Source organism: Lampetra fluviatilis, chromosome 1 (assembly GCF_964198595.1).
Source record: "Lampetra fluviatilis chromosome 1, kcLamFluv1.1, whole genome shotgun sequence".
NCBI lineage: Eukaryota > Metazoa > Chordata > Hyperoartia > Petromyzontiformes > Petromyzontidae > Lampetra > Lampetra fluviatilis.
In genome coordinates this window covers 16,797,300-16,809,304 of record NC_136275.1, presented here as the reverse complement: position 1 = coordinate 16,809,304, position 12,005 = coordinate 16,797,300, and the positions used below count along the sequence as shown (strand labels likewise).

Genomic DNA, 12,005 nt, shown 5'->3' with positions numbered 1-12,005 from the left:
CACTGGCAATGTGTTCCTGGTCGGATATGCATTGGGCTCTATGATATAGAGTCTTGATGAGGGAATTCTTCTGGGATGGATGGTGGTGGGAATCCGGTTTTAGGTAAGCATCCGTATGGGTGGCTTTCCTGTAGACAGAGTGGCTCATTGAACCATCAGGTCTCCTTTTGATTAGGACATCCAAAAAGGGTAGCTTGCCATCTTTTTCGACTTCCATGGTGAATCTGATGGCTGGGTGTATGGAATTGATGTGGTCGAGAAATTGGTCTAGAGCAGGCCGGCCATGTGGCCAGATGACAAAAGTGTCATCTACGTACCTCTTCCATAAGGTCAGGCGTAGAGTGGCAGTCTGGATGGCGTCCGTCTCAAATTTCTCCATGAAGATGTTGGCTACAACCGGAGATAGGGGGGAGCCCATTGGGGTGCCCTCAATTTGCTTGTAGAAAGTTTCATTCCAGGTGAAGTATGTATTGGTTAAGCAGTGTCTCACCAGGGGGGGTACCCCAGCATTCAGTCCTTGATGAACCAAGTCTTCAATGATTGCGATGGTGTCAGGTACAGGAACCTTGGTGAATAAGGAAACCACATCAAAACTGACAAGCAGGTCGTCTGGGGACAGGGCAATCCCCTTGATTGTCGATACCAGGTCAGTAGAGTTTAGTACCGCAGAGGTGGTTTTTCCAGTGAAAGGCCGTAGGATTTCAGACAAAAAATGAGCCAATTTATAGGTGGGGGAGTTGATAGTTGAGACAATGGGACGAAGAGGTGTATCTTCTTTATGTATCTTTGGCAAGCCGTATAATCTTGGTGGCCTGGCTGCAGAAGGTTTCAACGAGAACTGTTTGGTCTGATCAAATAATGCGGTTGAATCAGAAATGATTTTGTTGGTTTTAGTGACGAGGCTGTTGGTGGGGTCTCTTTTTATTTTTGTATAGCTGCCATCGTTGAGTAGTTCTTGAATTTTGTTGTTGTATTCTATTTTGCCCATGATGACAGTGGCATTGCCTTTGTCGGCTGAGAGGATGACAATGTCATCCCTCTTTTTTAATTGAGCTAATTCAAAACGCTCATCTTTGCTGATGTTGCTAGCTGGCATCTTAGCGTTTTTGAGGGTTGCAGAGATTTCGGATCTTGCTACGTCTGCAGCGATGTGACTCAAGCCCTTGAGAGCTACATCTACTCGAGCAATTATATCATTAACTGGTATGTGTCTAGGTGTGACTGCAAAGTTTAGTCCTTTAGCTAAAACGGATTTCAGACCTTCAGAAATAGAACTGTTACTGCGATTAATTACGACTTTGTTAACATCTTGCTTTTCAATGTGTGGGTCCGGTTTATTGTTTGTTTTGATACTTGATATTTAGATTTTCATTATTAAGTTCAGTGTCCCTCCTTCTGCTTGTCCCTTTGTTTCATTATTTTGATCCTGGTTCTTGTTCAGTAATTGCCCTCGACATACATACTCTGATGGGTTTATTTTCATTTGATAATAGTTTTTCTCCTTTTTCTGGCAACAAAACAAGTGTTAAAATGTTAAAACACCAAACTGAAACCTTTTACAAGGAATCATGTCTGCATTAACCACAATGCTTGTGGTCAGAATGCAAACAAAAAACATACCCTCCAACGAATATTTGCATTTGTTGAGTAAACCCATATGTTACTTTTGTTTTATTTATGTTTATCTTGAAACCAATATTCTTTATTACCATCAATCATTAGACATATTAATTTCAATTGCTTGTTAAATGACTGCATCATCAGCAAATCAGAGATACTAATAGTTTTGCCATTCATATATCCTTACTGGACTCCCAAGGTGATATGCAATTTGTTTCTTTGTGCATTCTAAGTTTAGCTCTTCCAAAGAAGCGGGACCAGCTGTTCGGATAATACGAGGGCCACCTTATTAAATGTTTATACAGGAATTAAATGCTTCTCATTCAAAATAAATACAACTGATTTGAACAATTAGATACCTATTAGTCCCCTTTTACATGTTTATAAATTGTTTACAAATATTATTAGGAATAGAATAATGGGCAATTTAGAAGCCAATCAATCATGGGAACCAACTGAATTTCATGAAGGTTTTTATACCAATGGCTGGATACATTAAATTACAGAGAAAGTTCTCTAAAATAAACATGAATATCAAATATTACGTTTAGCTGTTGTAGACGATTAAAAGTTATTTGAATTAGAGGGAATTGATGAAATTATCCAAGCTCTTAAAAACCAAGTTCTCAATGATATTTTTAGACTTTATGAAAAAACACTTTACAAGATAGCAATTTGAAATGCCTTTGTCAAGTCCTGTGTTGTTAAACAATAATCCGATATTTCTTTACTTAATCGTTTAAGATGTTAATGTGAAATGATAAGAGTAAATGGTTTTATGACAGTTCTGTTTGCTATGTTGTTGCCTTTGCTGTATAGAAAGACGAGACGTGCTGCGTCGTATATTCTGAAGGAGATCAGCTGGCATGAGTGCATGTGTGCGGCTTCTGGTTTGTGAATGCCTTGGGCTTTGGTTGCTATGTTCCCAGGCTCCTCTGATCCAAGCGATATTTAACGGAGACCCAGATGAGGTGCGCTCGCTCATCTACAAGAAAGAAGAGGTGAATGCCGTGGTAAGGGCCGTAATAACTGATCGACTGCAGGACTGGTGAAACATTGTGCAGACAGCCGGAGCTGCCTAGCACAGACTCCTATTAAAGAAGAAAGAACACGGATTTCAGCGGCAATATAACTAGCCGCTCATAAAGACACTGGTGTTTTCGCTGGCTACATGAGTCACCATTCTGCTATGGAATTATTGATATTGCATTTACCGGCAGCTCCATGGGTTCTAGAGCAGTGATGGAAATGGGGCTCGACGTGGAATGTTTTTTTTTATATACATAATGGCAGAATTCCTGCAAGCGAGGAGCACACTTATGTGTTGCACTTGCATTACATAATAATTTTCAGTAATTCTTTTTTACATTGTCATCCTTGGTTGTATTTAAGAAAATTCCTAAAAATATGTTTTGAATCTGCTGCTATGGATCATAGCATAATAATCAAATTGTAAATATTGTGGATTTACTCTCCAACACCCCGGTGGGCTGAAGCAGTAACTAATTGCCATTTGTTTACGTGACAAATCCCTTACTAATTGGCTGTGTCGGGTGGTGGAGGGTTACGACACATTTATAATTACGCGATCTAACCTAAAAACCTTTATTGTGAATAATATTGGTCGCGAAAGCCTACATGTTAAACTGATCATAGTAGCAGTTGTAAAGCCTTTGTCAGTCTGCTATGCAGAACTGTACAGTGCAAATGTGTTTTAATCGCTCTGGGATGTAACTACTTGTTTAATAGTATCATATTGCATAAGGGCACAAAGATGGGTGATTACTGGGTTGGCGTGCGCCTTTTGCGTAACCCCGACCTGTCACTGAGTCAAAGCATGTGTGAAAGAGGCCATGCATGTCCTTCCATCAGGACGATGAGAAGAGGACGCCGCTGCATGCGGCCGCCTATTTGGGGGAAGCGGAGATCATCGAGCTGCTTGTGCTGTCAGGTAAGTGCTGCTTGGCGCGTGCGTTGATGACAGCCTCCTCCTTGCTCCGTCGCGCCGCACCACCCCCATGCACCACCCGGCCTCGTTTGTTTTCCTGGCTCCCACTGCTCTGCCAACAAACTGACCAAACCGAGAGCCGTGAAGTAAATGAACAATGCGTTTCTTTTTAGTCTACATTGAGTTTGTTTTGTGGCTTAGGTTGCATTGAGTTTCATGTTATGGTAGTGGTGGTCATGCCTAATGAAGGTGGTTTAGATTATTTCCAATTGGCACAGTAGGGGGCACAGGTGGTGCATCTGCCAGTCATTTCGGTTAATCAACCCATGGAACCTGGGTCTGTCCCGTGACCTGCCAGTGAGCCTTCAATACTTCACATGGCTTTAAAGTTCACATACCCTGGCACAAGTGCCGTGGTGACGTCACCGCCATTTAGTGGTGAATGGCAGTGGTTGAGTCTTTGCAGGATGGTAATGGTGATGGTATAACATACATCTGAAGGTAGTTTAGTTTGGCTGCTGGGTGGTCATGGTTGTGGTGCATGTGTAGAGGTGTTACGGGAGGGCGAACAAACACCAGGGGTGGTTATGCCCGCACGCGGAAGGATGCTTACATCCACGTCCGCATCGGTTAGCCCTGGGGGGCTGAAACGGGGCTGTGATCCCCCACGGCCCCACCCCTCGGGGGGGGAGTTGCTATATAAGGCGGTGAGCTGGTGGGCTCGGGGTTCAGTGTTTTAGCTTAAACCCAGTGAAGAAAGAAGACTGGCTAGATAGGCCCTGGGACTCCCCTGGATCGCTGTCCTTCTAAGGACCGACCAGGGCAAGCCAGTGGCGTGGCCCCGAGAGCCCAGAGCCGATGCTCTTGTAAGAGCCGGTCTGGTGACTAAGGGTGCCGTGATCCTTGCTTGGCCAGAGCTGGATCAGCTAGCCTCCCCTAGCTCTCGAGTGGAGGACCTGGGAGTAGGCTAGCCGGGATAGAGATAGTGGGATCTCCCTGTTAGACGGGTGAAGGGGCCGATACCCCTTCGAGTGTTGTATACCTTGGCCTGTATTGAGTGAAACGTTTAATAAATAAGTGTGCCTCCGACTACGTCGTCCACGTCTCATTGAACCTACTACACATGAATGGGAAGGTGATGAGGTTGCTTGTAAGATTGTGCTGGTTAGTGGTGGTGGTGCTTTTTACAATGGTTTTGCAAGAATGTGAAGGTGATTAAGCTTCGTTGTTGCATTCACAGGAGCTCGAGTCAACTCAAAGGATAATAAATGGCTGACACCGCTGCACCGTGCGTGTGCTTCTCGCAGTGAGGTAACAGGAGAGCTGTATCTTGCTGAATCGAGGGTTTCCTTTTGTGTAATGTGTCATTTAAATAATTTAACACAGCCTTTTTTCAAGAAAAAGTCTCCGCTTGCAGAATTGGTTGGCTTCACACATTGGTGGAAATACTTTGAAGGCTATGTAACTGGCATTGGAGGAACAAGGCTTGCTATTCATGCAAAATAAATACCTTGATGGACGATTTATTTATTTATTGCAATGTGTGTTTTGTGATGCATGCAGTTATATTTGTGTAAAAAAATACGCACGAGACCAATTTGAGCGTAAAACATGTTTTGTTTGTTCTGAGGATCTCCCCAGGATGCCCATGTTCAACTGCATTTAAATTCTACATGAATCCAAATTGCTAATTAATCGCACACAACTTGTGGAAATAACTACACAGTGGAAGACATGCATCATTTAGATGCTACAGAGCCGACAGATAATAAATCACTGCAGTATGGCATTTGCATTGTCCAAGCTACCCCCGGCGGTCCGGACACAATGTGCGCTCATCCTCACGCTCGCTTTCCGCAGGCCGCAGTGCAGACTTTGCTGAAACACTCCGCGGATGTGAATGCCCGGGACAAGAACTGGCAGACTCCATTGCACGTGGCCGCCGCCAACCGTGCTGTCAAGTGCGCCGAGGCGATCATCCCCATGCTGAGCAGCTCCAACGTATCGGACCGTGCTGGGCGCACTGCTTTGCACCACGCTGCCTTCAATGGCCATTCCGAGGTGCGATCATGCTCGGCTCCCACCAACCTGGTTGCACGCTGCCTTTGTGTCTTCAGAACATTATAAGATCGCAGTTATTACGCACAATGTGTTTGCTGCAAATGAACCACAATACCTTGCGGATCCCATCAAGGAGCATAAACCATCACGCGAACTCCAGTCGTCCTCACAGCAGCGGCTTTTAGCAAACCGCTGAATAAAGGCGGTCACGGCATCGCGCGCTTTCTTCTGCGCTTCCGTGGCCGTCTGGAACACTCTTCCTTCCACTATTAGGAAGCCACTGGAACTAAGCACTTTTAAATGTAGATTGAAAAATAATATCTTTAGAACTGCTTTTTGTGTTGAGTTTCTTGTCCTTCCCTCGCACTTCCGTTTAGCACGGTTGGCTATGTATGGGCTGTAATTGGAGATGAGCAACAACCCATGTGCCCTTGAGCACATTCACGTAACTTTATTGACATTTAAGATATTTGCATACAGTGATGTGTGTGAATAGTTTATTCGAGTTATTGAAATTGTATTGAAATTATATTTTTATTTTGAGGCAAATGTATGAAAAAGTGCAAAAAGGACAGAAATAATACTACATGTAAAACACTAGGAATATTGAGATTTAATTAAATTGCTGGATGGTGTGGGGGTGAATCATAATATGCATAAAAAAATATGCACACATGTTTAGTGTAGACATACAATCAGAGTACTGTAATTGTATAGTTTAACAACCTCCATTTTAACGCCTGTAATTCACATGAGCAGATGTGCATTGACTACTTCGTGCAAGATTGAACATGTATACTTTTGCACATGTGTAGTTGGTTTGTTTTTCAGGCCACCTGACTGTTTGTTTGTGATAGTGCTTGAGTTGGGCGTAAAGAATTTCTCGCGTGAATCAATATCATTGCCTGTGAAATATTTGTCAGCCAAAGCATTATCTTCCTTTTTCTACTCGTACAACATGAGGCATTTCACGTGTTATTGTAAGCGATATATTCTTAAACATATATTTAAGCTTTGTTGAATCGTTTTTTTAGATTTATATAATAGTGTAGCAACACTGAAACACTATACACTCACTGCTGCGCCACAGAAAGATACAGTTTCAAATTCCTTCCAGATGGTGAACTTTCTGGTGGCGAAAGGAGCAAACATCAATGCCTTTGACAAGAAGGACCGCCGTGCCATCCACTGGGCAGCCTACATGGGTGAGGTCCCCACTTCAACTCCTACACAAACATGCCTCGTAGATCTTCTGTGAAGTGGATTCATTCTTGTCTGCTAATGTGGCAGCGTTTCAAAATACAGCCACTGCATGGTATGTGCTTGAAGGTTTATTCCCACACATCTTTACAAAAAAACCCAATCGTGGATTTTTTTAATTCACAGTCATATTTTCGGCAAAGTATTGCGCAACGATGTGAGTTTGTGAAACAACTCCCCTGACCAACATGGTGTGGTGGAGTCCTTCATCTAGCAGTGGATTGACAAAGGGTTAACATTTTTTTTATTGCACATTGGTGTATTGGTGTATGCAGTGTTGTGGCCACGCATGCATTTTGTAGATGCTGATGTGATGTCACCGCGGCACCACAATGAATGGCTGCTGTCCATGCACGCGGGCGCCCATTTGTTTTTCTGGACGTGCATTTGTGCGCGTCAGGCCACATAGAGGTGGTGAAGGTGTTGGTGGCGCACGGTGCAGAGGTGCGCTGCAAGGACAAGAAGGGCTACTCACCGCTGCACGCCGCCTCCTCGAGCGGACAGATTGGTGTCGTGAAGCTGCTGCTGGACCTGGGTGTGGATGTGAGCAGAAGCCTCATCACCTCCCTGGGATCCTTCCTCTGTCACACCCTGCCCCCACTCGACCTTTTTAATGTTGAAGTTAAAACTAAAAAATATTAGTATTTTACCAGGTAAGGCCCACTGAGCTCGCTAGCTCTTTCTTTCTGAAGTGACTTTACTACGAATGAGAGCTGAATGAAGTGATTTATCACGTGGAAATTTATATCAGCCAAAATACTCTCAACACATGTTTCTAAATTTGGAGGGAAAAATCGGAGGACCCGGAGAAAAATCCACGCGACCACGGGGAGAACATGCAAAATATACAGCCATCAGTCTCGGGATTAAACCCACGACCTCCTGGATACCAGGCAAGGTAGTTAACATTTCGTAGTCATTGATGTGAGCAGCATGTCTAATGATGGCCATTGCTTATGTTTAGTGATAGCTTGAAAAATTAATATTTTTTTTAAACCAATTAAAACATGTAAAATGTTACATTTTACGTCATGAACGATACATCATCACTGCCTTTAGCATCGTGGTCATATTGCAAATTCACAACGCATGACAGTGTGCAGTCTTCAAAACACATTAACAGTGTCCTATGTGTATTTAAAATCAGTTGACATTTCAGAAAACGTATTAAGTTTAGCACTAACACTTGAACACTAATAAAATAAACGAGTAAATCACAATAACAGCATTTACATTTGGGTTGGAGACAAAATCAGAAATGATTACAATATTAAGCAAGTGTCATAAACATTCGTAATTTTGCATGTTTTGAGCTCCCTCATTTACAACTCACTTATGACCAAATCATCTGGAATGTGCCTGAGCTTATCACATCTCGGAAGTTCTTCTGGGTAGACCTTGAATGGGTGAGAACCCCCACGAAAATTGGTTGTTATTGTCTTGAGGTTATGGAGCAGAGGGAAGTGCAGCCATGTCCATTGTTGGACTGTACCTCTATGCTCCCACAGCTATGCACCACGCCTTCACCAATCCACACTGACCAGTATGCGGAAGTATGGTCTACTCGCCCACATGACCCACATGGCGTGGTGAGGCCCACGTCCGGCAGTTGATTGACAAACGGGCTATCCTAATCCTCACATGTTCACATTTGCACCTCGCACTCTCTCCTAACCCGCCGCCTCTTTTTCACCCCCAGATTGACGATCCAAACTCGTTTGGGAACACGGCGCTGCACGTGGCATGCTACAATGGGCAGGACGTGGTGGTCAACGAGCTCATCGACTGTGGCGCCAACGTGAACCAGGCCAACGAGCGAGGCTTCACTCCCCTCCATTTCGCCGCTGCCTCCACGCATGGCGCGCTGTGCCTCGAGCTGCTGGTGAACAACGGCGCTGACGTGAACGTGCAGGTAATGGGCATGCGCCCGCCCTCCCCGCGGGGTCGCATCTCTACACCCGACGGGTGCCACCCCTGCCTTTTTGTCTTGTTGGCGTGCAGTGCCTGCATCCTCCGCTCTTCATGAGTGCCATGAACAGGATCATTTGTTTCTTCCGAATGAAATCTTCAAGGTGTTTGTGCATTTTGTGTCTGCGTAATCACTTGACTGCTGCATGTGGATCAAAAGGATCGCTTTGAATCCTTTTGAATCTTCCCCTCTCGTGCGTTGTATGTATGTACAGTATTTCTTCCTTATTCGTGAGGGATACGTTCCAGAGATGCTTATGAATAGGAAATTTCGCGGATGATGATATTGGCCTACGAAAACCTGTCTTTCTCATGAATGACCTTAAATACATAAATAAGCTATTGAATACATGAAAATTATCATAACACAATTTTTTTTTTATAATGAACAAATTCAATTAATATAAAAGTTTTGAATAATAGTTTATAAATGCAGTCATGTTGAGTTCAGATGTGATTCGCGGATAGCCAAAATTGCAGATGCAAGTTTGCGAATAACGAGAGAATACTTTATGTATGTTTAACTTATTTTGCACTGTACATAGCCAACCATGCTAATCGGAGGTGCTGCCTCTTGACTGCCATTCATTGCGTGAGCTCTAATTGTAGTTGACTTCAAGGGCATGTCTCACCTGTGTCTGCTTGTTCTGTGCAATGTTCTTGTGGATATGTGCTGACCGCATAATTTATTGCTTAATGGTTGTATGTCGCACAAAAACACCCGCGCTAAGGAGGGCATCTCTTCACTGCATGCTCTGTGTGGGTCATTGGATCATTAATGCAATTTACCAGAAGTGACACTGCTGAAATTTAATTCTCATTTTGTTGCTGCATCAGACATTGTCCTGACTACATAATCTCATCATCAGCAACATCTTGTTGTCACTTTGAACTTCATCCGATATAACTGCAGTATGTCCTTTCTGAAATGCAGAGCAAGGATGGAAAGAGTCCTCTACACATGACGGCAGTGCACGGCAGGTTTACAAGATCACAGACACTAATTCAGAACGGTGTGTGGTGTTTGTATTTTATTTATTTAATATCTACTCAAAGTTTAAGCACATAACTTGCATACAAAACAGTTTTTTGTAAATGGATCTGTATTGAAAGGTGTCCTTATTACTTTGGTGTTCCTCGTAACAGTTGTTCACTATCACCTGGTCACAAAGCAAACTGTGGTTACCCAAAAGTTACAGTTAGCTCTGGGTGGTTTTGCAATCTTGTCTCGCTGGGCCGCAGTCGTCAATGCCCATTTGTTAATGTTCAAACACCGAGCCCTTCCCGACTTGTGCAAGAGATGTTACTAAACCCATCCAACACTTCATGTGAAAGGGCGTGTCTGATAGAAACAACTGGGACAAACACTGTAATTGTGCCCAGGGCATGCAGTTGGTGAAAACAAGCAGGGTCGTTTCCATTCATTAGTGGCATAAGATGATCTCATTAGACCAGTTGCCTAGGAAACCCCTATTAGCGGATTACCGCTGCACATGGCAAAATGTGCACCGTGATGTGTATCTGCACGACATTTACAGGATGTGCATGTGTTTATGGGAACATTGCAGCCAGTGATATAGTATATTTATCCAGACAATGAAAGTTTGTGTATAAAACAACCTTCAAAATGTAAGCATAATGCATCTAAAACACCAAACTGTTACAAAGTAATGTTTGGTATGCAAAAACTATTTTCTATATCCTATAGGCATCTAATGATGCGTTGGTTAATTGATTCAAATGTACTTTGCCCAAGATTCGCACGGTTAATACTTCGTTCAGGAATCAATCGTCAGGATGTTACAATTAAGCTAGCGGTGCCAATACAACTGTCGAAGCGGTACAAAAAGGATAAATTGTAAAGTTGGAACCCGAATTGTGTTGATTCATTAAATAGCCCGCGGGTTGCATTGTAATATATGCAACCATAATTGACTTCATGTTGAGCAATGGTGAGAGGTAGATGGGCCGACACACTGTGTCTACACATACGGGTGCCTGCTTGGTGTTTAGGTGGAGAGATTGACTGCGAGGACAGGGATGGTAACACCCCGCTGCACATCGCTGCAAGATACGGACACGAACTGCTCATTAACACCCTCATCACCAACGGAGCCGACACTGCCAAGTGAGTCCTCAGGTTTCCTTCGTGTGCTGAATTTACTTTATATTGAGAAATGGTGACAGACAGTTTTGTCCCACTTCTATATGTGTCTGCACATAGAAGTGGGACACTTTGCCAAGCAGAACATGCTAAGAACATGGCCCTCAGCTCGCCCGTTTTATTTTACGTGGAATTTTTCTTGTAATACTGGTGGTAGGCGTGAAGATAATTGTCACTTGCATTGTAAGTGCACCATGACATTTCTGAGTGTGTATGTTGAACTTCTTTCACACCGTACGTAGCCAACCGTGCTAATCGGGTCTTGATGCCATACATTGGAACTGTTCTATACTGAAGGCACCAACTCATCATCACACTGTCAACATTCTAAATCTTAAACATCACGGGATGGTCGAACGCAATTTGCCACTGAGGCATTTAGCAAAGTCCACATTAGATTTTTCTCCAGGCATGCGAGCTTCCTGCCATATGCAAAAAAATGTTTTTAATGGTAAATTAATCCACTCCTGGATAAGATCATTGAGATTAAGGCAAGTTTTCTGCGTAATCAAATAATGTTATTAAAATGTAAAGATTTTTTAGATTTATTTGAGATTTTCTTGAGTTTCCCTCGTGACATACTTGGTGCCTCTTAAACCCTGACCTTTTGTCAAACACGACAACTTGATTAATTGACGTGAAGTTTTAACTCGCCTGCCTATTTCCTTCCAGGCGTGGCATTTATGGCATGTTCCCCTTACACCTCGCTGCCCTAAGCGGATTCTCCGATTGCTGCCGAAAATTGCTGTCTGCAGGTACGCTGTCCCACTCAGTCACAGCCTCGGCGGCAACAGTGCCTCACCACTGCTGACTGTAGATTTCTTATATGCGAGTGCTATCAAAAACTTGTATAACTGTGAGTTCTAGGTGGCGTGTTCACCCACTATTTTAAAATTAACTTGTCTCATTAATTTGGCTGCGTGCATGTCTTATAGCTGTTGTAACACTCGAACGTCTTTGAATGAAACCCAGTGTTCTATTCAC

General features: G+C 43.4%; 1 protein-coding gene across 3 annotated transcripts in view; it reads left to right on the top strand.

The window, feature by feature from the left end:
* ANKRD28 (ankyrin repeat domain 28) overlaps window positions 1-12,005 on the top strand; it is a 70,324-nt gene that overhangs the window by 33,583 nt on the left and 24,736 nt on the right. For all 3 annotated transcript variants that reach the window (XM_078857632.1, XM_078857622.1, XM_078857614.1), the window contains exons 2-11: window positions 2,550-2,633; window positions 3,493-3,571; window positions 4,809-4,879; window positions 5,429-5,629; window positions 6,747-6,834; window positions 7,290-7,432; window positions 8,589-8,801; window positions 9,792-9,870; window positions 10,871-10,985; window positions 11,694-11,776. In XM_078857632.1, the coding sequence (XP_078713758.1) occupies window positions 2,550-2,633; window positions 3,493-3,571; window positions 4,809-4,879; window positions 5,429-5,629; window positions 6,747-6,834; window positions 7,290-7,432; window positions 8,589-8,801; window positions 9,792-9,870; window positions 10,871-10,985; window positions 11,694-11,776 (1,156 nt within the window). The remainder of the gene's footprint in view (window positions 1-2,549; window positions 2,634-3,492; window positions 3,572-4,808; window positions 4,880-5,428; window positions 5,630-6,746; window positions 6,835-7,289; window positions 7,433-8,588; window positions 8,802-9,791; window positions 9,871-10,870; window positions 10,986-11,693; window positions 11,777-12,005) is intronic.